Source organism: Grampus griseus (genome assembly GCF_964374135.1).
Source record: "Grampus griseus genome assembly, chromosome: 15".
Lineage (NCBI taxonomy): Eukaryota > Metazoa > Chordata > Mammalia > Artiodactyla > Delphinidae > Grampus > Grampus griseus.
Window position 1 is genome coordinate 87,951,071 of NC_139009.1, and position 24,392 is coordinate 87,975,462.

General features: G+C 39.4%; 1 protein-coding gene across 2 annotated transcripts in view; it reads left to right on the forward strand.

The window, feature by feature from the left end:
* The window catches only part of RGPD4 (RANBP2 like and GRIP domain containing 4), a 53,442-nt gene that overhangs the window by 541 nt on the left and 28,509 nt on the right, over positions 1-24,392 (forward strand). For both annotated transcript variants that reach the window (XM_082672252.1, XM_082672253.1), the window contains exons 2-17: positions 4,363-4,430; positions 5,720-5,831; positions 6,337-6,489; positions 10,581-10,811; positions 11,148-11,293; positions 12,849-13,041; positions 16,892-16,979; positions 18,874-19,083; positions 20,078-20,259; positions 20,347-20,522; positions 20,681-20,804; positions 21,475-21,636; positions 21,905-22,042; positions 22,119-22,265; positions 23,324-23,503; positions 23,591-23,674. In XM_082672252.1, the coding sequence (XP_082528378.1) occupies positions 4,363-4,430; positions 5,720-5,831; positions 6,337-6,489; positions 10,581-10,811; positions 11,148-11,293; positions 12,849-13,041; positions 16,892-16,979; positions 18,874-19,083; positions 20,078-20,259; positions 20,347-20,522; positions 20,681-20,804; positions 21,475-21,636; positions 21,905-22,042; positions 22,119-22,265; positions 23,324-23,503; positions 23,591-23,674 (2,394 nt within the window). The remainder of the gene's footprint in view (positions 1-4,362; positions 4,431-5,719; positions 5,832-6,336; positions 6,490-10,580; positions 10,812-11,147; positions 11,294-12,848; positions 13,042-16,891; positions 16,980-18,873; positions 19,084-20,077; positions 20,260-20,346; positions 20,523-20,680; positions 20,805-21,474; positions 21,637-21,904; positions 22,043-22,118; positions 22,266-23,323; positions 23,504-23,590; positions 23,675-24,392) is intronic.

Genomic DNA, 24,392 nt, shown 5'->3' on the forward strand with positions numbered 1-24,392 from the left:
CCGGCGACGCCTCTCGGGGTACTTTTCCTCCTTGGAGGCAGATAGCGAGCTGGGTGCACCGTGGATCCGCCAGTCGCTGGTCGGATCCCTGGTCGCTGTCCGGGGTCGAATGCAGCTCTGCCCCGCACACGCTGTGGGGTTTGAGGTCAGTGTAGCTTACTTCAGCAGTAGGGCGGCGTTAGGGTACCGACAGGAGCTTTAGGAGGGTCTTCGTTAAACATTGAGGGCAGTGCTCGGCGCGTTTGGTGAGCCCTCGGATGTGGCTGTTAGAGGGACGGTCGTTCAAGGTGTTCTGGGCAGGGGCCTAAGCGAATAAAGATGCATGAGGAAGTTAAAAGCGGAAAACCGAGCGACAGTCAGGAATATAATGGCACCGTAATTGTGTCTTTAGCCACGTGCTAGGTGTGTGTGGTGTTACTGCCGACGACCCTGTGGATGTTGAGACCTGGAGAGATGAAAGCTACTTGTCCTGGGGACACAGGTGGCTCGGCGGGATTGGCAGTGGGTGTGGCTTAGTTTCTCTTAGGACCAGTGGAGTGGCGGACAGCCCATCCCTCCGGAGGAGGGGACCAGGTGCTTACATGCAGACTGTAATTCCCAACTGCTGGGGTACTCATGAATGCAAATGTACCAGAGCCTGAGCCGGAACCTCACTGAACGTTTCTGTACCCCTGAAAACGGTGTACCTTTTTTTTCTAAAGCAAGTTGAGAGCTTTTATGAAATTCTAAGTGGGGACCCTGGGTCTCAAAAGAGTAAGAACCACTGTCTAGACAGGAGTTAGAATGTTCTCTGAACTAAGGAACTTTTCTGTCAAATGAATAAGGGTGGGGACAAAACTTTACGGGTTGGTTATTACTCTCACCTCTTTTACATTTATAAAGAGTGTTTCGAGCAGATGTTTTTCTTCAGACAAGGAGAAATCATTGATTTTAGAACCTGGGGCCTTCAGTGGAATATTGACTAGCAAGTGCGTAACTTTGGAACATGTGACAGTAATTCTGTAAACTTGGGTCTCAGGGAAATGACAAAACAGGGTGCTGTGGACAGGTTGGGAGGGAGATGGTGGAGTGAGCAGAGACAGCAGCTGTGAAGAGTAGGAAGAGATTGGTATCTACTTGGTACCCAGTTTGGCAGAGACTGGCCATGTGTGAACAGACCAGCCTTTCTAGGATGTCCAAGTTCTAGGTGCTGTGATGGGTCCATAGTCTCCCATCTTCCCAGGCTTCCAGTGTGCTTTCGTTTGTTCACCTCATCTTTTGTTCTGCCATTTTCTACTCCTTTACATCTGTTTTTGTTCTTGTTGAAAATGTCACTTAACGTTTCTTCAATTTTTTTTCCAGATGGCTTCTATTTAGTTTTCCTAGTTTTCTGTCTAGTTGGCTTTTTATTCCACACCCCTGATTTCCTGCTCCTTAGAGGCAACTTGACAGCTCTTAGGTGTTTGTTCTACCCTTAACATCTGTATTTCATACTTCTGAATAACATACATATGTACAGTTGACCCTTGAACAACACGGGTTTGAACAGCACAGGTCCACTTAAATGTGGGTTTATTTTCAATAAATATGTGCTAGAGTACTGTGCGATCCACGGTTGGTTGAATCTTAGGATGTGGAAACTTGGGTATGGAGGAACCGAGTGTGTATACAGAGGGCCGACTGTATGTGTATGTGGATCTTGAACTGGGTAGAGGGTCAGTGCCCCTAACCCTTGCTTTGTTCAAGGGTCGACTGTACTTTTATTTCTTTATCTCCTTTTCCTCATTTTAGACACTTTCTGCTGACTTTCACCTCTCCTCCAGACCGGTCCACAGATGTATTTACTTTTCCCCTCCTTTTTTCAGTTCTGTTCTTGTAAATTTTAGTTAAGTGAATATCTAGTGTTTATATAATTACGGTAAGGTAAATATTTTTGCATTCAAGTCACCTTTATTGTGTAGTTTTATTTTTCCTAGAGTAAATAATAATTGCTCTATTTCTTTGGTTGGTTTAATTTCCTACGATGTATTCCTTTTTTTAAAAAAAAATAATTTATTTATTTTTGGCTGCATTGGGTCTTCGTTGTTGCGTGCGGGCTTTCTGTAGTTGCAGCGAGCGGGGGCTACTCTTTGTTGCGGTATGTGGGCTTCTCATTGTGGTGGCTTCTCTTGTTGCGGAGCGCGGGCTCTAGGCACGCGGGCTCAGTAGTTGTGGCTCGCGGGCTCTAGAGCGCAGGCTCAGCAGTTGTGGCGCACGGGCCTATTTGCTCTGCGGCATGTGGGATCTTCCCGGACCAGGGCTCAAACCTGTGTCCCCTGCATTGGCAGGTGGATTCTTATCCACTGTGCCACCAGGGAAGCCCGGGTGTTGGATATTGTCACATGCTTTTTTCTTCTGGTGGCATTTGAGATGATCTTGTGGTTTATTTCTTTTGCACTTTTAATGTGATGGATATACTTGTGTTATGCTTTTGGCAGGTGTACTGGACCCAGCTCTGCCTCCCCAAGGTGTAGAGGGGAGGGAGGTGAGTGGCACTGAGGGCTTTCCACTCACTCTACTTTTCATATCTGTTTATGTGCCAGACGTGAGTCGTGCTTAACATGGTCCTCCTTGTCAGTCGATCCTTTCAAGTCATTGCCCCTTAGCTGTTGTTTGACTAGGTTAGTGAGAATCTTGGTCGTTAATTCGTAAATCTCTAATTAGATGATAAGGCATCTGACTACCTTAAGAGACTCATAGTTACTCTGCCGTTTATTTACTACCTTCATTGAATTTCTTTACCCTGACATTGAATGTACTGGGCAGAAATCACATCACATCAATACCTACAGTTGCCTTTGTTTAAATTAAGCAGTGAGACTCCCCACGGCTGCCCCAGTTGGAGAGATGCATTCTGGTTTTAGTCACAGGCTAGACCATAGTATGCAAGGGGCAGATGAAGTAAAGTTGTAGGGCTGGGCAGGTGCCACGTCATGCTAGTCTTTGGTGAGAAATATGGGTATCTTCAAAATGTAATGAAAGCCGTAAAAGGATTTTAAATTTTAAAGAAAGGCACAGTGTGGTTTGTCTTATGTTTTGGCGAATTAATTTTGGGAGGGAAACAGGAAGGAATTAGTCGTTTTGATAGTCCCAGAGAGAGATCATAGCAGGCTTGTACTTCGGTAGTAGCAGTAGAGATGCAGAAAAATGGATGGATTGAGGTAACACAGAAGGTAGAACTGACAGGTCTTGATATTTTACACATAAGTGTAGAGCTCAGGAGAGCTGAGAGCCAGAGATACACATTTGAGAGTCAGCGTAGTCATGGGTGAGATGGATTATGTATCCCAGATGAGATGCTCTGAGAGGGAAGAGGACTTAGGACCGACTCCTGGGGCTTTGCCAGTTGGACAGGCACAGCGTTAGGGTGCCTGTGCTTCACGGGCTGAATCTGATTGTAGCCTTGTGAAGATGCAGGGCACTGTACATAATTGGTGAAATACTGTAAAATAGCGCTCTCTCCTGCCTCTGTGCTTGTCACCCTTCCTGAACTGCAGCCTTTGTGCATGAAGACAGAGACTTAATTTCCTGCCCATTCCCCAGTGCCCAGAATGGTGCCTGGTGAATAGCAGGCACAGCAAACAAATCTAACACCTGTATATTTAGGAATAAAATCAATAAAAGAAAACATTGCTTTGTAGGCTGCTTTTTCACTTAGTATATGTTGATTTTTGTTTTTGTGTCCTTATGTAGCTTTCAAAAATAAGATGCTTGATGGCTGTGTACTTCTGTCACATGTGTGTAACATCATCTGGTGTGTCTCAGCAGGCTGGACTTTGGAGCTTATAGAAATAAAAGAGCCAGGGTGTGGACTTGGATTATTACCAGAAGAGTTCAATTTTTATTTCTGCCTCTTTAGCTCCTTGAGTGTAGAATAATGATCTGTGGAGCGGTCAGTAACTGGACCAGGGAATCCCCAGTGCCTTAATGGGTCTAAAGTACTTTGGTACTCTCCCCATAAAGGCTTACACACGGCAGGAGAAGTGAAGTCTGTCGTATACCTCTCCTCCCCTAGAAAAGTGGGCTTCTGTCTGTTTACTTATCTGTAAAGTGAGAGGGGCACCACACGGTTTCTAAGGTTTCTTGCTGATATAAATTCTTAATTTCTGATGTCGTCTTGTCTTGATGTTCTTAAATTAATTTTTTTGTTTCATGAAAATTAGAAAACATGGACTCAGGACTTTTAGAACATGTGCATTTCTACAGGCAGTTTTTTTTTTAATCTTTTAAGTGAACAAAAATCAAATATATTAATATTAACCTTGCTAGGACAGATTTTAGCTCTTGTGAAAAATATGCAGAATTCAAAATATGATAAATAAAAGAGTTCTCAATTTTTTTTAGAAGTCAATGAAAGGATTCTATTTTGCAAAGCTGTATTACGAAGCTAAAGAATATGATCTTGCTAAAAAGTAAGTACCAAACTGTAAACATGCCTTAATTTTCTAAAACCGGTGCTTTAACTTCATGTTCTTCTTTGACATGGATAAATACACGTTTTTTTAGCAGTTCTTCCTAAGTATGTCCTGGAAATAAGGGATTCATCACTCAGATTGGTGATAAGAACTAGTCTGGATTCCATCTGCAGGTTGAGTCTAGAATGATACTTTCTGCATGTCTGCTGCTTATTTACACCCAGGGCAAGAAATCGTTTGGCATTAAATTTTCGCTAAAGATTGTTCTGGGTTAGAATAAAAGAGAACCATGCCTATATCTTAATTTCTTCCTGGTTAGATATCTGCTACTTTTATCAGCTGGAAAAAAATGGCAATGAATACAAAATTAAACTAATTCCTGGGCAGGAGAATAGCTTGTGTAAAAGATCTTTAGTTGACTGGATAGGTGATCCTGGGAGGCTTTGTCTCACCATAGAGCCAAGAAGCTTGGTGGTCTGATTTCCTGATTTATAGTGACTTAAAGCTGGAAATTCTGAGGGAGGCAGGCTATTAAAGGCATTGACGGGAAGATGAAAATTCTGATAAGGAAAGTGTTAGCGCCTTTATTTAACTGGCAGCATTGGGCCTGTTCACCCTGTTCCTTATTAATATGACACTTTTTCCTCCAGTGTTGATCTTTGGTCTAATATCTCCTGTGATAACATTCACTGGACCTAGAATATGCTTATTTTTAGTTGTCACTTGAGTTAGAGAATGGAAGTCACCGGCATTTGGTGGTGTAGTGAGTGATTTTTCTTCTGTGCTGTTTTAGCTGGGTACAGTCCCGTTAGATGTTATTTTCTTGTTTAAAAGGTGAATACGTTCTCTTAGTTGTTATTTGGAAATTGTTGCTCTTTAGTGTTTTGCATTATGATAGTTTAAAGATTTATTGTAATCACTTTCTAATGTCTGTGCAAAACTTAGTGCTATTCCCAAAGTGTAATAATAGAAAAAAGGTAATTTATATGTTCATTTCTTAAGAATGGGTAACACTAGAAAAAAAAATTTGGTAAATGTACCATTTAATGGTAAAATGAGTATGTTGTCAACTTTGTACATGTGTTTGTGTTTAAGTATTATTTCTATCTGTGGATGCTTTTCAGTTATCTGCATATTCTACTTTAAATAATGGTAGTCAAGAATTAGAATAACAATATAAATTAGTTTAGTGGTTGCTGGGCTTAAGATATTCTCTCAGCAGTTAAATGCAGTTCTAAATGTGATAATTTAAAGATTGTTTTTATATTATTGTTATTTTTAAACAGATATATATCTACATACATTAACGTACAAGAAAGGGATCCCAAAGCTCACAGATTTCTCGGCCTTCTTTACGAAGTGGAGGAAAACATAGAGAAAGCAGTTGAATGTTACAAGGTAAACTATATAAGATTAAAGCATAGCCTTCGCATAGCCAAACACACATAATGCCCAGGTTAATTTATGTAATAAATAATTCACATATATTTTATGGATGTCTTGAAAACAAGCACTGGTATCATCGTACTATTAAGTGAAACAGCTTGAAACAGATTTTGAAGTTCTTAGCCCAAAGAATGCTGTATTTTATCATTAAGAGATTAGCGATTGTAAAAGAAGATTAACACCTATAAATTTCAAGTTTACCATGATCAGAAATGCTGTTCTTATGTGTGTGGTTCCCTCCCTCTCTTCCTTTTCTTTTTTGCGTTTACCAAATAAAAAGATAATTTTTTTTAATTCATCTTCAGAAAACTTGCAGACACTTTAATAGCCTTGAAATAACATGCTGTCATTTAGAAATAGAGTTTTAATAGAGTCACTTGATAAATTTTTAATTCTTGTGTATGAGTGTATGGACTTTAGGAATCCTACTAATTTCTTAATTCTTTTTTGATATCAGCGTTCAGTGGAATTAAACCCAACACAAAAAGATCTTGTGTTGAAGATTGCAGAATTGCTCTGTAAAAATGATGTTAGTGATGGAAGAGCTAAATACTGGGTTGAAAGAGCAGCTAAACTTTTTCCAGGAAGTCCTGCAATTTATAAACTAAAGGTAAAAAATTAAGCAAAAGAAAGCATATAATAAAAGCAGTTGGGGAAAACTTAAGACACAGCTATTTCTAATATTTGGAGTTTAAATGATTTCAGTAGTAACCTTTAAACCGGTGTGTGTGGGGATGGGGAGTGTGGGAAATGGGTGAAGGGGGTCACAGGGGTACAAACCTTCAGTTATAAGATAAATAAGTTCTGGGGATGTGAAGTACAGCTTGTGACTATAGGGAACAGTACTGCACTGTGCATTTGAAAGTTGCTGAGAGGGGGTCTTAAAAGTTTTCATCGCAAGAGAAAGTAATTTGTAGCTGGGTGAGGTGATGGACGTTAACTTATTGTGGAAGCCATTTCACAGTACATACATTATCACAATATGCTTTTTCATTAGGTACGAGTTTGCTTCACACATGGCATCTCATTTACCCTTTGGAATGATTAATGTTTTAGGGATTTTACGGTTTGTTAGCTAGATGGTGGAGCTAAAATTAAACTGACTTCTATCTGATATGAAATTTTTGCTTCATTGGGTGAAAATTACCCATAGGGTGGCAGTTCAGAGTTATAAGGTTTTTAAAGAACTGTTATCTAAATTTGGAAAGGACTGTGTTATGGGATAGTGAGGTTTTCAAGCAAAAGTTAAAAGACAGTTTCTCTAGCATATTATAGGTAATTTCTAAAAATGATAGAAACTTGTTGCTAATATATTAACTCATTCTGCTTGCTTTTCTTTACTGAGTAAAATATAGTTTACTGAGTGACTCTTCTGGAGAAAGTCTTTCCAAATATACTAGGCAAACAGAATTTTAAGTGTATGTTGGGTTGTAACCAATATATTGGGTGGCTTGTAGGATCTTAGTTCCCCGACCAGGGATCGAACCCTGGGCCCTGGCAGTGAGAGTGCTGAGTCCTAACCACTGGACCGCCAGGGAAGTCCCAGTGTACATTGTTTTTAACAGGACCCCCTCCATCCCGACTTATACATGTTTCCGATAGAATTTTTTTAACTTTTTTATTTTGAAATAATTATAGATTTTTCTCAGGGAGTTGTAAAGATTGCGCAGAGAGGTCCTGAGTTTACTTCATCCAGCTCTCCCCAGTGGTTACCTCTTAATGTAACTATAATACAATATCACACCAGGATTTTGGCGTTGGTGCAGTGTGTGTTCAGTTCTTGTTCATCTCATCATGTGTGTAAATTTGCTTAACCAGCACTGCAGTCAAGAGACAGAACTGCCCCATCACTACAGGGCGTCTTTCATGCTTGCCCTTCTGTGGTCACATCCACCTCTCCTTCCCATCGTCCTTAACTTCTGCCAACTGTGAATTTGTTCTCTGTCTTTATAATTTTGTAATTTAAAAATGTTGTATAAATAGAATCAGGCATCGGGTGACCTTTTGAGGTTGGCTTTTTTCATTCTGTACAGTGCCCTTGAGACCCATTCAGGTTGTGTGTATCAGTCAGTAGTTGGTTCCTTCCTTTTATTGCTGAGTAGTATTTTGTCATATGGGTGTGTTCCACAGTTTAACCATTTACTTTTGAGGGAAATTTCGGTTGTTTCCAATGTTTAGCGATTACAAACCTGGTATGAGCAATTGTGCACAGATTTTTAAATCAAAAGTGTTTTAAAAACCCCTAGAGATAAATACTAGTAACATTAAGTTTTTCTCCCTGTGATAAGCACCTGGATTTTAAATATTAATCTAGGGGCTTCCCTGGTGGCGCAGTGGTTGAGAGTCCGTCTGCCGATGCAGGGGACACGGGTTCGTGCCCCAGTCCAGGAAGATCCCACATGCCGCGGAGTGACTAGGCCTGTGAGCCATGGCCGCTGAGCCTGTGCTCCGCAACAGCAGAGGCCCCAACAGTGAGAGGCCCGCATGCTGCAAAAACAAACAAACAAAATTAATCTAAAATGTTAGGTTTCAGTGTGTAGATTTCTTTACCTTATTATCTTTGTTTTATGCCTCAAACATAATTTCCTTATTGGCCATGACAATCCATTCCATTGTGACATTATGGACCATGTATAAATGGGAGGGGATTATTTTTCTTGCAGTATAACCAAAGTTAAATGTTTCTAAAGCATCCTGATTCCCTTTAATGACTCTTTAAAGACAGTGTTGTCTAAAACTAAATCTTATGTCAGATTCCCCCCCCCCATCTTTTGGATAGAAATCCATGAGATTTGTAGCTATCTAGCAAAGTAATTCTATTTCTCCTAAAATTTAAGGCTGACTTACAGTAAATAGCTTTTTGACATTTCTTTAATGAACAAAACTACTCAATATTATTAATGAGAGGGCATTTTCTCTTGGGTATGGGAGCAGAATTTTTGTTTTTTAATACTTATTTATTTGCTTATTTGGTTGCACCGGGTCTTAGTTGCGGCTTATGGGCTCCTTAGTTGTGGCTGGCAGGCTCCTTTAGTTGCAGCTCGCCGGCTCCTTAGTTGTGGCATGCGAACTCTTAGTTGCAGCATGCATGTGGGATCTAGTTCCCTGAACAGGGATCAAACCTGGGCCCCCTGCATTGGGAGCGTGGAGTCCTAACTACTGTGCCACCAGGGAAGTCCCGAGAGTAGAATTTTTGAAAAGCATCCATAATGGTGTTGATTTTTTACTTATTTATTTTTAAACATATAATTGAAGTCTAGGGCTTTTTTGCAGTTATAGACACACCAAGTGTAAGTTACGGAACTGATCCAGGAGGAGAGAGCTTGGTGAGGGAGAAAGGGCACTAATGGCGAGCATGGTCTGCGAGGTGGCGGGGTGGGGAGGTGAGTGCAGGAAGGTCGAGTGGAGCTTAGGGGTGATGGCTTCCATTTTCTCTGCGGGGGATGAGGTGTGATCATAAGTTGAAAGTGAGAGTTGGAGGAAAGAGGAATATGAAGTGAACTCTTCAGGGAATGGAGAAAGTGAGTTTATTAGAAGTAAAATAGGGCTTTATTTTTTCTAGGCATTACCAGTTTGGCAGTTTGAGATTATGAAAGTAAATCAGTTAGCTTGCTTCCCAAATTCCCGAATGCCCTACACTCACTTGTTCATCTGTTCATGTATGGGCGCAGAGGAAGCAGGTGGCGGGGTCTCCAGGAAAGGTGGAGAGAGTTAATTGAAGGCATCTATAAGTAAGGAGTAATTGTGGATGTTGGGACTGTGGCATTTCAGCTTGACATGGAAGGAAAGTGTATGTGTGTATTTCATGGAAAATTAAAACTTAGTGATGTCAGTGTACTGAAAGCTTTTCAGGTGGTAGAGGCAAAGAGATGTGGCAGTGAGGGTATGTGAGCCCCTGTGAGGTGGGAAAATGAGAGGGTGTGGTGGTCTGAGCGCTTTGATCAAAATACAGATTTGGCCAAATGGATGGCTGAGGCTGGAGTGTGGAGCACTGGAGATGAGGTCATTAAAGAGCAGAATGCCCAGGCTATTGTGTGTCTTTTGCACTTCTCAGTTGGCACTGACAGTGGCAGTTGTTAGGGATAAAGGAAGACGGTTCTATTCCAGTTGCTAATGAGGGGGGACTGGCAGGAGTAGCCGGATAGCAAGTCCTTTAGAAAACAGAGTTAGGAGCAGGGATGTGGTGGTGACGCTGGGAGACCCCCACCTCCTCTACTTGTGCGTAGGCTAGCAGAGAAGTGATGGCAGCTGTCTTGGAATGGGACTCCATTCAGAAAGGCCAGAAGGTGAAGACTTTGAGAAGATAGCAGAGCAGTAGGAGCTCCACAGTGGGAGCAGAGTGGGCAGAGATGAGTCAGCCTTAGGGAGATGCAGAGCACATTGAGGGTGAGGACCCTGGTGCAAGGGTTCCTGGGAGGCTAGGCATCTGGTAGTGACCGGAGTGTGCAGGGACGCAGGCCGGTCGTCCTGGCACACTCTGAGGTGAGCATGGGCAGCCACTGCTGCTGTGTCATCCCAGGTGTTTCTCCCCACGTACATTTCTTGAGGTTTAGCTTCTGGGCTGGAAGTGACTGAGGGGCTAATGAGGTAGGTAGAGTGGGAATTTACTAAAGCCAGACACAGTGGGATGATGCTCATAGGAGCCATGATGTGTTTAAAGTTGCACAGATGTTTCTCTAATTAACGGTTCTTTAAAAATAGGAACAGCTTTTAGATTGTAAAGGTGAAGATGGATGGAATAAACTTTTCGACTTGATTCAGTCAGAACTTTATGCAAGACCTGATGATGTGCACATGAACATCCGACTAGTAGAGCTGTATCGCTCAAACAATAGACTGAAGGATGCTGTGGCCCACTGCCACCAGGCAGAGAGAAACATAGTCTTGCGTTCAAGTTTAGAGTGGAATTCCTGTGTTGTACAGACCCTTAAGGTAGGTAAAAACTGTTGGGTCTCACACTTCTTGATGGACAGTTACCATATATCCCTTTGTATTTAAGCGCTGCCTTCCAAGACCTAAATTTCTTTCATTTATGTATAGCAGCTGTGAAATGAGATTTTTGCTACCATGATTTCAATTTATAATGGGTGGATTGGAGAAATAAATATGAGAAATATGTTTATATATTTTTTGGTGTTTTTATAGGCTGATTTAAAATCGACATGGTTTTACAGCATAGGAATGGGCAAAGGAATTTGTAGGCATAAAGCACTCAGTTTTGTAACACATGATAAAGTTTTGTAACTTGGAGTTCTTTTTGCAAAATAGGAATATCTGGAATCTTCACAGTGTTTGGAGTCTGATAAAAGTAACTGGCGAGCAACCAATCAGGACTTACTTCTAGCCTATGCTAACCTTATGCTTCTCACGCTGTCCACGAGAGATGTGCACGAGAGCAGGGAATTGTTGGAGAGGTATGTTGACCTACGGAGAGAGTACTTCGGTGTCAGCTACAGATTTTCTGTTTGTGGTAATTCTGTTCATTGGTCTAAACATCTTAATAGCATTATTTTTTCTGTAATATATCCAGAGGTAATAGTTAACATAATGAACTACTTAGAAGGAATCTTCTTTTGTGGGGATATTGTAATTGGTTTTGTGTGACTTTGATTTCTAGAGAACTGTATTACTGCTTAGGCTTTATTAAATTATATTTAAATATTTAGTTTTGGCATACTTAGTAAAGAGTTGAGCCTGAAAATGAATGTTCTAACTGCTGTTCCATATTTTGTTTCAAAAAAAATGATACAATCTTGATTGAAAATCAGAGAATAAACTTCTTGTCAGATATTCTAGTATAAGCTGTTAACGTGACTGATATTTCAGAAAGCAATGTTTTAGCTTAGCAACAAGATAACTAAAATATAATACATGGTTTTTCTGTTTTCCACGTTTTAATTTTGAGGACCAGTATCTCCACTTGATTAAAATAAATTCCGCTGAACAGAAACATCACTTGGATTTGTGTGTTAGTTTAGAGCAGGGGTTGACTAGAGCTTGTGGGCCAAACAAGGCTTACAGCCTGATTGTATGAATAAAGTTTTCCTGGCCACAGCCATGCTCGTTGTTATGTGTTATCTATGGCTGCTTACACACTGCAGTGGTAGAGCTGAGCACTTGTGACAGAGGTGGTGTGCCTGCAAAGCCACATTAGTATGTGGCCCTTTATAGGAAAAGTTTGACATTCCCTGGTTTATTACACTCTCCATTTGTCTGAAAAGTAATTCTTTTCACTGAAGTGTAGAGTTAGTTTTCTTGAGGAAGTACGTAGTGTCTTAACATGGGTAGGGTAAGGGAGTATCCAAAAAAAACTAAATTGAACTTTTAGGTCATTTTAGAAAATATTTAGGTTTTTATGTTTTTTTGATTTTGGTGTGGTTATATACTTAAAAACTTGGTTACATGAGGAAATAAAGGAGAAAGAGACAATTTTTTAGTAGTACTAAAAAATAATTTTAACTTCATGGATCCCTAGGAGGGGTGTTAAGACCCTCTAGGGCAGTGGTCCCCAACCCTTTTGGCACCAGGGACTGGGGGTGGGGCGGGGGGATTCAAAAGCATTAATACATAGATTACAAATAATAGTGAGAAATATAATTTATTTATCTCTAGTTATGTGTATAGTAAAAAGAGCAGTTATGGTATTGATAATGCACATATTTTAGTTATTATAATTTGAAAATGGCATGTTTAATTTGAGAAATTTCAACTTTGAATTAAATAACAAAACCATATGATGGAGAAGATGTTTTGGAATAAGACATTCTAGAGGTTAAGCTTGAAGTATAGGAAGTGTGTGGAATAACAATAAGCGCTAGATGATTTATAATTCATAAAACTATGGATTATTAAGAGTTAGAATGTGGAAGATGAAGCTTGAAATAGTTTTATTTTATTTTGAATTAAATAATGAAACTGATTGTTTACAATGCAGTAGTTTAATGTGTGTTTAATACTTTAACATTACAGTTTTGATAGTGCTCTTCAGTCTGTGAAATCTTGTGTGGGTGGAAATGATGAACTCTCAGCTACTTTCTTCGAAGTGAGAGGACATTTCTACATGCATGCTGGTTCTCTGCTTTTGAAGATGGGTCAGCATAGTGACGTGCAGTGGCGAGCGCTCTCTGAGCTGGCTGCGTTGTGCTATCTCATAGCCTTTCAGGTAATCCACTCCCAGTTTTGCCTGCAGTTGACATTTCAGTGAGACTTTGTTGTATTTCACATGGAGGTGTGTCCTGGTCCGTAATGAAACTATGGGTAAATATGTAAAATTAAAATGAAAGAGTTACTTTGATGGGTGAAGAGTAACAAGATTTATGCAGTACTGGTGAGGCTGGTGGAACAGGTACATTGATGCATTGCTGGTGGCAGTTGGCGTTGCTATGGCTTTTTGGGAGATCAATTTGAAGAGTTCGATCTTTTTACTTTGCCATTTCTGGGAACCTGTAGTGTGGAAATAGTCTCAAGTATGGATAAAACTTGATTCAAAAAGATAGGCACAGCTTGGGCGAGAGGCGAAGCAAGTGAATTCTGGGGTATGGTTGCGCAAGCTATGATCGAAGAGTGTGTTTACCGCCCGCATTTCAACATGTTCATTGAAAACATGCGTATGTGGCATGTATACAACGTTAATAGTATATTTAATGTATAGCAGTATACTTACTTACCTTTGGAAACATGAAACTTCTTTATACATAGAACATGACATGAAGAAAATACGCCAAAATATTAACCATTATTTTTAGATGATGAGATGCTGGCTCTTTTCCCTTCCCTGATTCATTTTTGCAGTTTTAATGTTTTCTTTAGTGAGCTTCTAGTAATTCTGAAGTGAAAAGAAATGAGCAGTCTTCCAAAAAATGAATTAAGCCCAGCTTGTAAAAATTATTGTTAGCTTTGGAAAATAATCTTTTGCCTGAGAGAAAGAAAAAGGGGTTCACTATAGAATTACTTTTAGAGAATGTTCCTCCTTCTAGTTCATATTACCTAGATCTTTTAAAAACCTGTTGATATGTGGTCCACAGTGCTATGGTGTGCTCAGTGGAAGCATTTTGGTTCATAAGGAATATATTTTAGTGAAAATTAGTGAAGTTAATGAAGTTTGCTAATTTATATAAGCACTAAAAGGTACTTATGATTCATATTTTTATAGAATCCTCAAGTAGCTGACAGTTCTCTTATTTTTAATGGAAACTAAAATGTATTAAATTTTTAAAAAATGTGTATTTTTAAGTTAACACACAGTCAACCATCCTAAACATTGGCCTTTTTAAAATTGAAGCATAGTTGATGTACAGTATTGAGTAAGTTACAGGTATATAATATAGTGAGTCACCATTTTTAAAGATTATACTCCATTTATAGTTATTGTAAAATATTGGCTGTATTCCCTGTGTTGTACAGTATATCCTTGTAGCTTATTTTATACATAATAGTTTGCACCTCTTAACTCCCCACCAATACCTTGCCCCTCCCTCCTTCCCTCTCCCCACTGGTAACCACTAGTTTGTTTTATATATCTGTGAGTCTGTTTCTTTTTTATTGTATTCATTAGTTTATTGTATTAAACTTTGACCTTTTTAAATAGTAAAAACTAAATCTCCCTCTTAATTGATTGCGTGAGGCTAACTTTTTTAATGGTAGGGTTTTCAGACCCTTGCTTAGGGGACTGCTGTAGTTCTAGTGAGTCCAGGTAGTCCCCCACTTACGATTGTCCGACTTATAGATTTTCAACTTTACAACGGTGTGAAAGTGCTGCACATTCAGTAGAAACTGTACTTTGAATGTTGATCTTTTCCTGGGCTGGCGATACGTGGTACATACTCTCCTGTGACGCTGGGCAGTGGCAGCAGGCTGCACCCCCCATCTGTCACACAACCATGAAGACTTACAGCCATCTGTACCCAGACAGGAACAGTCCTGCTTTTCATTTTTAGTACAGTATTCAATCACATGAGATATTGAGCACTTTACAATAAATGGGCTTTTTGCGTTAGATGAGTTTGCCCGACTGTAGGCTGATGTAAGTGCTCTGAGCACGTTGAAGGTAGGTCAGGTGTATTAAATACATTTCAACTTAGGATATTTTCAACTTACGGGTTTATTGGGGCATAACCCCATCCTAAGTTGAAGATCTGCGTGTCTGTGTTTCAGCTAGTTAAGCAAATTCTCTCTTGAAACCTTTTTTTTGGCCGCACTGTGCAGCTTGCGGGATCTTGGTTCCCTGTCCAGGGATTGAACTGGGGTCCTCGGCAGTGAAAGCGCCGAGTCCTAACCACTGGACTGCCAGGGAATTCCGTCTTTTGAAACCTTTTAATTAAGATGAGGAAATGTTGATTTGAGATGATGTGACTGAGTACATTCATAACTAATTTACTAGTCCCAAATGATAGTGGTTGAGTAGTTCTGGAAAAGGTGCCAGTGTTATGAATTGAGGTCAGTTTGAAAGCAAAAAGAATTATGTCACATTTTGTTTCTTATTTTCTGTGGTCTTCAACATCTATCTATAGATGACTAAGTTTGGCTTCATGCTTAAAAAACTTCTGGGTAAAAGCATAGGTCAAACTAATGTTTCTAAAATTCAAAATCAGAAGTTTTTAGGTTCATAAGTAATATATTTATTTTGAAAAATTATCTTTGGAAAGGTGGTTATATTCACATGGTTTCATATTGTAGTGGCATGTAAGAATATACAGTGAAAACTCCTTCCTGTGTCTGTTCCTTAGTCATTTACTTCTCTTCCCTGGAGGAACTAATGTCGTTTCTTATGACTTCTTCAAGAAATGTTTTATGCACACACACTCTTAGAAAATACAGAAAGAAGAAATTCTGTACATTCTATTTATTTTGCTTTATTTCCATGAAATATATCTTGGTGATATTTCCATATCAGCCCAGAAAACATAGCATGAGTACAGCACCCTCATTTGTTCTGACGTTTGCATGTTATTTCATTCTATGGATGTACCATAGATTGGGTTTCTTTAAACCAGTGCCCTAAAACCAAGATACCAGGTTTTACTTTTTTGTTACGCTTCTTCAAAATAATTCTGCAACGAGTAATTTATGCCATTTCACATGTGAAAATTTGCGGGTGGAATAAATTCTTGAGAGAAGAATGGCAGGATCAAAGTGTATCTATGCATTTATAAGTTTTAGAGCTATTGCCAAATTTCTAGCCTCACAGAGGTTGTATCAAATACTCCCACTACCAATTTAAGAAAGTCATTAGAGGTTTAACAGCAGTTAGACACCCACCATCCATATAGTTAAGTTTTAGGATATCTCCAGTAAGTGTTCGTTTTCTGGAAGTGAACATTTTCAGTGATGGACATTTGCTGCTTTTCAAGATAGCCTGTTGCGTTTTTGGATAATTTGGTTCTTGGTGCTTCCTTATATGGAGTAAAAATATTTCTCAAGCTGCTACCCATTGGTGGTGGTTTTTCCTTTTAGTGCTATTAAAAAGTCTAGCCCTTCTTTTACAAGATACTTTTCCTAATATCTGAACGCAGCTGTCGTCTTTTCACCATTCTGTTTATTCATAATTGTTCCAGCTCTTCTTCATAGGATATGGCTTGGAGCCCTTTTACTCTCTTGGTTGTCCCAGTTATCCCAGTGGTATCTCAGATTATTCTCTGGAAATGTGCTGTCCACAGTGTGGCATTTCCAAGTATGGGCCCCCCAGCGCCAGATCATGGAGAGCTGTCATCTCTTCCACTGCTCTCATTCTGTTTATGCAGGGTAGAAAAGGTCTCTAACCAAGTACTCCCCAGCTGTAACTTGAATGTGCTTTTAGTAGAAAGTAATTTCTCAGAAGTGCTCTTCGTAGGCATCTTTTATAGATTATCTAAATTTCTTGGTTCCGAGTGTTTTGCAGTTAGATTTCCAACTCTGTTTAACATTGGCTAACTGCTCATTCTTTATCGAAAAAGTACAGTGTAATAGAAAGGAACATCTTACTATTAAAAATGTGAGTATCACTAAATTAAGATTTTTGATTCTAAAATGATCAGGTTCCAAGACCAAAGATTAAATTTATAAAAGGAGAAGCTGGACAAAATCTACTGGAAATGATGGCCTGTGATCGTCTGAGCCAATCAGGTAATAGTAATGTTTAACTGATTTTATTTTAAAAAGAAAAGAAAATTTCTGTTTGGGCACATCTTATGATAGTATCTTCTCTCTGTCCAGGAGATAATTTGTCATAATCATTTGTTTCTCTTCGCCATATTGGATTAGGGAGCGAGATACAGAAAGAATGATAAGAAATTGTATATTCTTCAAAAGGAACAAATACTGTTTGCTCCCGGGTAGAGAAACTGCTTACCCCCCTCCCCCCCCCTTAATCTAGCTGTTAGAGCCTCCATCCAGAATATTTTTTTAAAATTTATTTATTTATTTTTTTGCGGTACACGGGCCTCTCACTGTTGTGGCCTCTCCTGTTGCGGAGCACAGGCTCCGGAAGCGCAGGCTCAGTGGCCATGGCTCACAGGCCTAGCCGCTCTGCAGCATGTAGGATCTTCCTAGACCGGGGCACAAACCCACGTCCCCTGCATCGGCAGGCGGACTCTCAACCACTGCGCCACCAGGGAAGCCCTTTTTTTCCTTTTTTAAAAAAAAAAATTTTTTATGTTTATTTTATTTTTTGCTTTCTCTAGTTGTGGCAGGCGGGGGCTACTCTTCGTCGTGGTGCATGGGCTTCTCATTGCGGTGGCTTCTCTTGTTGCGGAGCATGGGCTCTAGGCGCATGGGCTTCAGGAGTTGCAGCGCACCGTCTCAGTAGTTGTGGCATGCGGGCCCTAGAGCGCGTGGGCTTCAGTAGTTGTGGCACACAGGCTTAGTTGCTCCGCGGCATGTGGGATCTTCCCAGACCTGGGATCGAACCCTTGTCCCCTGCGTTGGCAGGCGGATTCTCAGCCACTGCGCCACCAGGGAAGTCCCTCCATCCAGAATATTTTAAAGCACTTCCTAAACTAAGAATAAGTTACTCATCAGTTGCTTAAGACATTACTATGGGGGATATAAAGATGAAAAAGTTCTGGATCTCTCTCTTAAGGAACTGACATCATAGTAACAGAGATAGAAGGTATATATTCACATTCTGTTAGGCTCTTGGAATTTTTAGATTTATTCCCAGTTTTGACTATTTGGGATGGATCCTAAAGGTCTGTTACAGACTATCTGGCTTTGTTAAGGCAGAAACTTGCAGGTGTTCACGCAGGCAGTGAATCAAGCAGTGAACTGAAGACTCCATGGGGAAATGTTTCTGTAAGAAGCAGTTTTCATTTTAGGATATTTTCATCACCTCATAAAGAAACCTCGTACCCGTTAGCAGTCACTCCTCATTCCTCCAGACCCCCTCGTCCTAGGCAACCACTAATTTTCTGCCTCTTTATATCTCTCTGTTCTGGACAGTTCATATAAATTGAATCATACAAAATGTGGTCTTTGGGTAACTGTCTTCTTTCACTTAGCATAGTGTTTTCAAGGTGCATCCATGTTGTAATGTGACCTAGAACTTCATCCAAGGAGCGTTTTTTAAAATAGGTTCTTCACCCCAAATCTGTGGAATCAGAATCTCTGGGAGTGGGGCCTGGAAATAAAAAAAGAAAATTTTTAAGCTTTTTAAAGGATGATTCTGACCAGCCAGGTTTAGAAGTTAGGTTTATCAGGTCAGAAAATTTGAGCTTGGTCCTGTTCTCCTGTGGCCACTTGAATCCCACACTTTTCCATCTAAAATGGAAATCCTTTTGGTATTTTTCGCACACATTTTTTTCTTTCCTTTTATTCTAGTACGTAGATACAGATACTGTTACACTGTAGTCTATTCATTTTTCACATCAGCACCCTTTTGGGTCCAGCTGTGGTTGTTGGGCTGGAGGGCTGGGTCTGAGATAGTCATGTTATTTCCCCTTAGGGTATGTGAATGAAACTATTGAGAGAGATGAATAAAAACAATCTATTTTTTAAATGATGGAAATAATTTGTTTTTCAGGGCATATGCTGCTAAACTTAAGTCGTGACAAGCAAGACTTTTTAAAAGAGGTTGTAGAATCCTTTGCCAATGAAAGTGGGCAGTCTGCTGTATATGATGCTCTGTTTTCTAGTCAGTCACCTAAGGATAGATCTTTCCTTGGTAGCGATGATATTGGAAACCTTGATGTACGAGCACCAGATCCTGAGGATTTGGCTCGATATGATGTTGGTAAGTTGTATCTTTCTAAGGAAACATTTTGCATTTTAATCCTTTTATACTAGGAGACAAATAATAGCAACAAGGGGAATAAATTGCCCATAATCTCATTACCCAGAAATAATGACTTAATATTTTCCTATATTCCTTGCAAGTTTTTTGAAGGGTTGGGGTAGTATGAGGGGTTGGGGTAGCTGTAGTGGTGGCATATGTTTTTCTTGTAAATAGTTGTTTATACAGTACACATGATTAGTCTCATGAATTCTTTCTCATCCTGTCTCTCTAACTATCACTTTTAGTGGCAATATGATCTTTTTAGTGAAGTAGCCATAATTTGTTTGCCACTTTTTATTGTTGGGTATTGAAGATGTTTCCAGTTTTTTCACTTATATTAAAATGCTGATGAAAACTTTACTATAAAGTGCCTCCATTTCAGTTATCCCGTAGAGATTCCTAAAAACAGAATTACTGGGATAAAGTGGATGAGCGTGTTTAAGTCTCTTGCAAATTGCCATATTACAAGAAAACTTGTGCCTATTTATGCTTTCCGAAGCCCATAACTTTTTTAGTATTGAATTTCTTGCAGAGGAAAAGATCTATTTATTATCCTAATGGACTAATGTAGTGGTATCCCATTGTTTTAATATTTCTTCACTGAAAGGAAAATCTGTTGTTTCAAGATTTCTTACTGGTGGCTATTCTTTATTTTACCTCTGTCAGTAGATTTTGTTCTATTGAGTTCTAGTGAGGCTCTTTTTTCTTCTTAGATGGACTTCAAAAGAACGTTTTCCATTATAACTGTCTTTATTAAAGTTCCTAGATGGAGTTTGAATACTTCTAATAAGAACATAAGACTTTGCTTATCATAGATTTCCCCTGTGCTCTGATATAGAAAAGCAGTTATAAAATTAAGGTACATTTATTATGAGTCAGTTGTTTATGTTGGCAAAACTGATGGGACGCAAAGATTTCCAAAACCTCAAGCCAATTTTTTTTTGTATTTCAGGTGCCATTCGAGCACATAATGGTAGTCTTCAGCACCTCACCTGGCTTGGCTTACAGTGGAGTTCATTGCCTGCCTTACCTGCGATTCGAAAATGGCTAAAACAGCTTTTTCATCATTTGCCCCAGGAAACCTCAAGACTTGAAACAAATGCACCTGAATCAATATGTATTTTAGATCTTGAAGTAAGCAGAGATTTTAACAACTTAAACATTATGAGTATTGTTTGATTTTTTTTCTACTTAAATTGATTTTTCTTTAAATAAAAACAGGTATTTCTACTTGGAGTAATATATACCAGCCACTTACAATTAAAGGAGAAGTGTAATTCTCACTACAGCTTCTATCAGCCTCTGTGCTTGCCACTTCCTGTGTGTAAACAGCTTTGCACAGAAAGACAGAAATCTTGGTGGGATGCAGTTTGTAATCTAATCCACAGAAAAGCAATGTAAGTAGTCAAATAAGAATACTCCTTTGACTTATTGCCTAGGGACTTTAATTCTCATGTGAAGTTTTAATTTTTAATTATCATGTGATGATTTACATACGTGTAAGTGTTGAACTGCATGTTTATAAATCAATTTTATTAAATACAACTTTTTTTAGACCTGGAACCTCAGCAAAATTGCGACTTCTAGTTCAGCATGACATAAACACTCTAAGGGGCCAGGAAAAACATGGCCTTCAGCCTGCTCTACTTGTGCACTGGGCAAAGTGCCTTCAGAAAACGGTGAGTTCACTGAAGTGGAAGCAGTTTTTAAGAACATTACTGTCATTTTTTAAAATCACAGATTTTACATTGAAAGCCTTTCAGTTTTAAAAACAGCTTATTCATATTATGTCAGGTGAAACGTATTTTCTTAATCTTGCCACAGAGTGGTTAGTCTAGTTAATACATAAGTGCTTAGAACAGTGCCTGGCACAGTAAATGTTCCATAAGTATTAGTCATTGTTATTATTACTTATTTACCTTACGATAAATATTGTCCAGCCTGAAGATTCTTTTACGTGTTTGGTGGCACAAGACTCTGTAGGTAAGGGCATTATCTCTTGCTAAGTAGTTGAGGTCTGTTCTGTGGCAAGATTAGATTAGTTTAGCCCTTTGACCAAACTGTGGCACCTATAAGAGTGGCAGATTTCGGCTGTCTAAAAATAGCAACTTTAAAAAAATAAAGTGGGCTGCCTGATTAGTTAGTGTCATTGAAAGTGTGTAAAAGTTGGTTCTAGAATGATCACTGGTATTAAAGTGGTTAGTTATTCCAGTATTTGGAAAGGTGAGCATATGGCTTTTGAGATTCTATTTTGCCTTGATTTGAAATTTTAACCAGTTGTTCAGACCATCTATAAATGAATTTTTGGATCTGATCGTTTGTGTCTCTTCTAACTTTGTATTTTTTTAGGGCAGTGGTCTTAATTCTTTTTACGATCAACGAGAATACATAGGCAGAAGTGTTCATTACTGGAAGAAGGTTTTGCCATTGTTGAAGATACTTAAAAAGAAGAGCAGTATCCCTGAACCTATTGACCCTCTGTTTAAACATTTTCATAGTGCAGACATTCAGGTAATGGAGGATCCCTTTGTGAACTAACTGGAAATGTGGATTTCCAATTTATAAACAAAGAAGTGGGAGTATAAACTGCTTAAATTTGTTGCTTGGCTATCTCATGGAAGTCTTGTTTTCTGAGTCCACTAGCTGTCACAAATACAGTATGGCAGAAGAGAGTACTGCGATGCTAATCTCATTAGATCGTGTAAAATCTTTGGGAAATCATTTGGGTTTGATATTCTGGGTAGAGGCAATTTGACTAAAAGTTATCTAATATGTTTAGGCATCTGAAATGGGTGAATATGAAGAGGAAGCACACATAACATGTGCTATATTGGATGCAGTTAATGGAAATATAGACGATGCTGTGGCTGCTTTTGAATCTATTAATAATGTCGTTTCTTATTGGAATCTTGCACTGGTAAGTTGTGTGGTACTTGAATTAAAAGGTTTTTGTTTTAAAACATAATTGTTTCATAAAAGCACTCTGTGTATAGATTTTTCACAGAAAAGCAGAAGACATTGAAAATGATGCACTTTCTTCTGAAGAACAAGAAGAATGCAAAAATTACCTGAGAAAGACCAGAGACTACCTGATAAAGATTTTAGATGACAGTGATTCAGATCTCTCAGTGGTTAAGAAAGTAAGTTGCAGGTTGTTTGTACTTTCTTATTATTTTGATAAGTACTTTTGCCTTGGTTTTATATTTTGGTAATTTCAAAAATGTTTAGTGGTGCCTTATTAATGCGGAAAATGGAGGGTGTTTAAATATTTAATTAGCATTATTTTGCCTTAGGTTTGGGGGGGTGGGGTGTGTGTGTTTTTTTTAAACTTGGGCACTTAAGTTTATACTCTTACAAAAAATGCTTGTTAGGGAATTAGAAAAGGTTTCCAAGGTATGCATTTATTTTTGTTATCTTGGCAATGAAATCAACAAATATTGCCACCTAAGGACTGTTTCTGCACGGACTTCACAGTTAAACATGTCACCGACTACTTGAGAGCGTTTCTCTCATCATGACCATCTGATGTAACTACCTTTTCCCAGCTGTCAGCGGTTTGAGGCTGTTGTGATGGTATTAACCTTAACTACATTCAACCTTCCACCTGTTTTGTTGATTAGTTTGTGTTGCTGCTCTTGGGTTAGGATTTATGTTTGGTGCATTCCAACATCTGTGTTTCTCCTCATGTTCAAAATCAGTTAGGGTTTCCCTGGTGGCGCAGTGGTTGAGAGTCCGCCTACCAATGCAGGGGACACGGGTTCGTGCCCCGGTCCGGGAAGATCCCACATGCCGCAGAGCAGCTGGGCCCTTGAGCCATGGCTGCTGAGCCTGCGCGTCCGGAGCCTGTGCTCCACAATGGGAGAGGCCACAACAGTGAGAGGCCCGCGTACCGAAAAAAAAAAAAAAATCAGTAAACGTCAGTAACTTAATTTTGTTCACGTGGAAAAGCTTCCCCAGTTAACATTGCTCTGCCATTACTGTGGCTAACGAGGGATAGAAACAGCATGGACTTGAGGGTTGGAAGCCTTTGATTACACAGCAGTTTCATGTTTGTTGTTACATAAAGTATAATGTGCTTGTTACATAAAAGTGAAAAACGTAAATTAGTAAGAAAAAAAAATCTGTGTTTATTTTAGAGAGAGTTCTACTTCGGTAATTTTGCAGGCTAAAGCCATTGATTCATGCCTTTTGTTTTTAGTTGCCCGTGCCCCTGGAATCTGTAAAGGAGATGCTTAATTTAGTCATGCAGGAGCTCGATGACTTCAGTGAAGGAGGGCCTCTTTATAGAAATGGTTCTTTGCGAAATGCAGATTCAGAAATAAAACATTCTACACCGTCTCCCACCAAATACTCTCTATCACCAAATAAAAGTTACAAGGTAAGTGGGGAAGAAATGAGTCACTCTACTGTGGAATACATTTCTGTTCTAAATGTTTTAAGTACTTTTTTGTTGTTATTTTTTCAGTATTCTCCCAAAACACCACCTCCATGGGCAGAAGATCAAAATTCTTTATTGAAAATGATCTGCCAACAAGTAGAGGCCATTAAGGTAAATCACTTGATTTCTCTAAACTGTGCCTCTCTTATTCCTAGATGCCTTCCTTGTCCACTTTCTCACTTATTTCTAAAACTGTTCAAAATGTTCCTTTGCCATGTGACTGTAGAATCATACTGTGTTTTACGTGCTTTCATCTTGACGCTTAGCATATTTTTTTTTTTTTTTTTTTTTTTGCGGTACACGGGCCTCTCACTGTTGTGGCCTCTCCCATTGCGGAGCACAGGCTCCGGAAACGCAGGCTCAGCGGCCATGGCTCACGGGCCCAGCCGCTCCGCGGCATGTGGGATCTTCCCGGACCGGGGCACGAACCCGCGTCCCCTGCATCAGCAGGCAGACTCTCAACCACTGCGCCACCAGGGAAGCGCTACACTTAGCATATTTTTGAAACTACTTAAGTGTCTGCGTCCTCCACTAGATACGAATCTTTCAAAGGTAGAGACTCCTCTATCCAAAACATAGCCTTGTTTCTGGCATAGAGGAGGTTCCCAGGTGATTGAATTGAACTAGTGAAATATACTCTTCATACCTTGGTGTGTGAGTTTGTCTCAGACTGACTGTGGTTGTGTATGTTAAGTTTATATCTAGGACTTCACAAGTGGTCTAAACTTCAAAAGGCCTCTTTATCTTTTTAATATTTCATATGAATTTGACTTAATTATGTAAAGAAATAGTTATGTGAACATGATTTTATTTTAACTTTATGGAAATG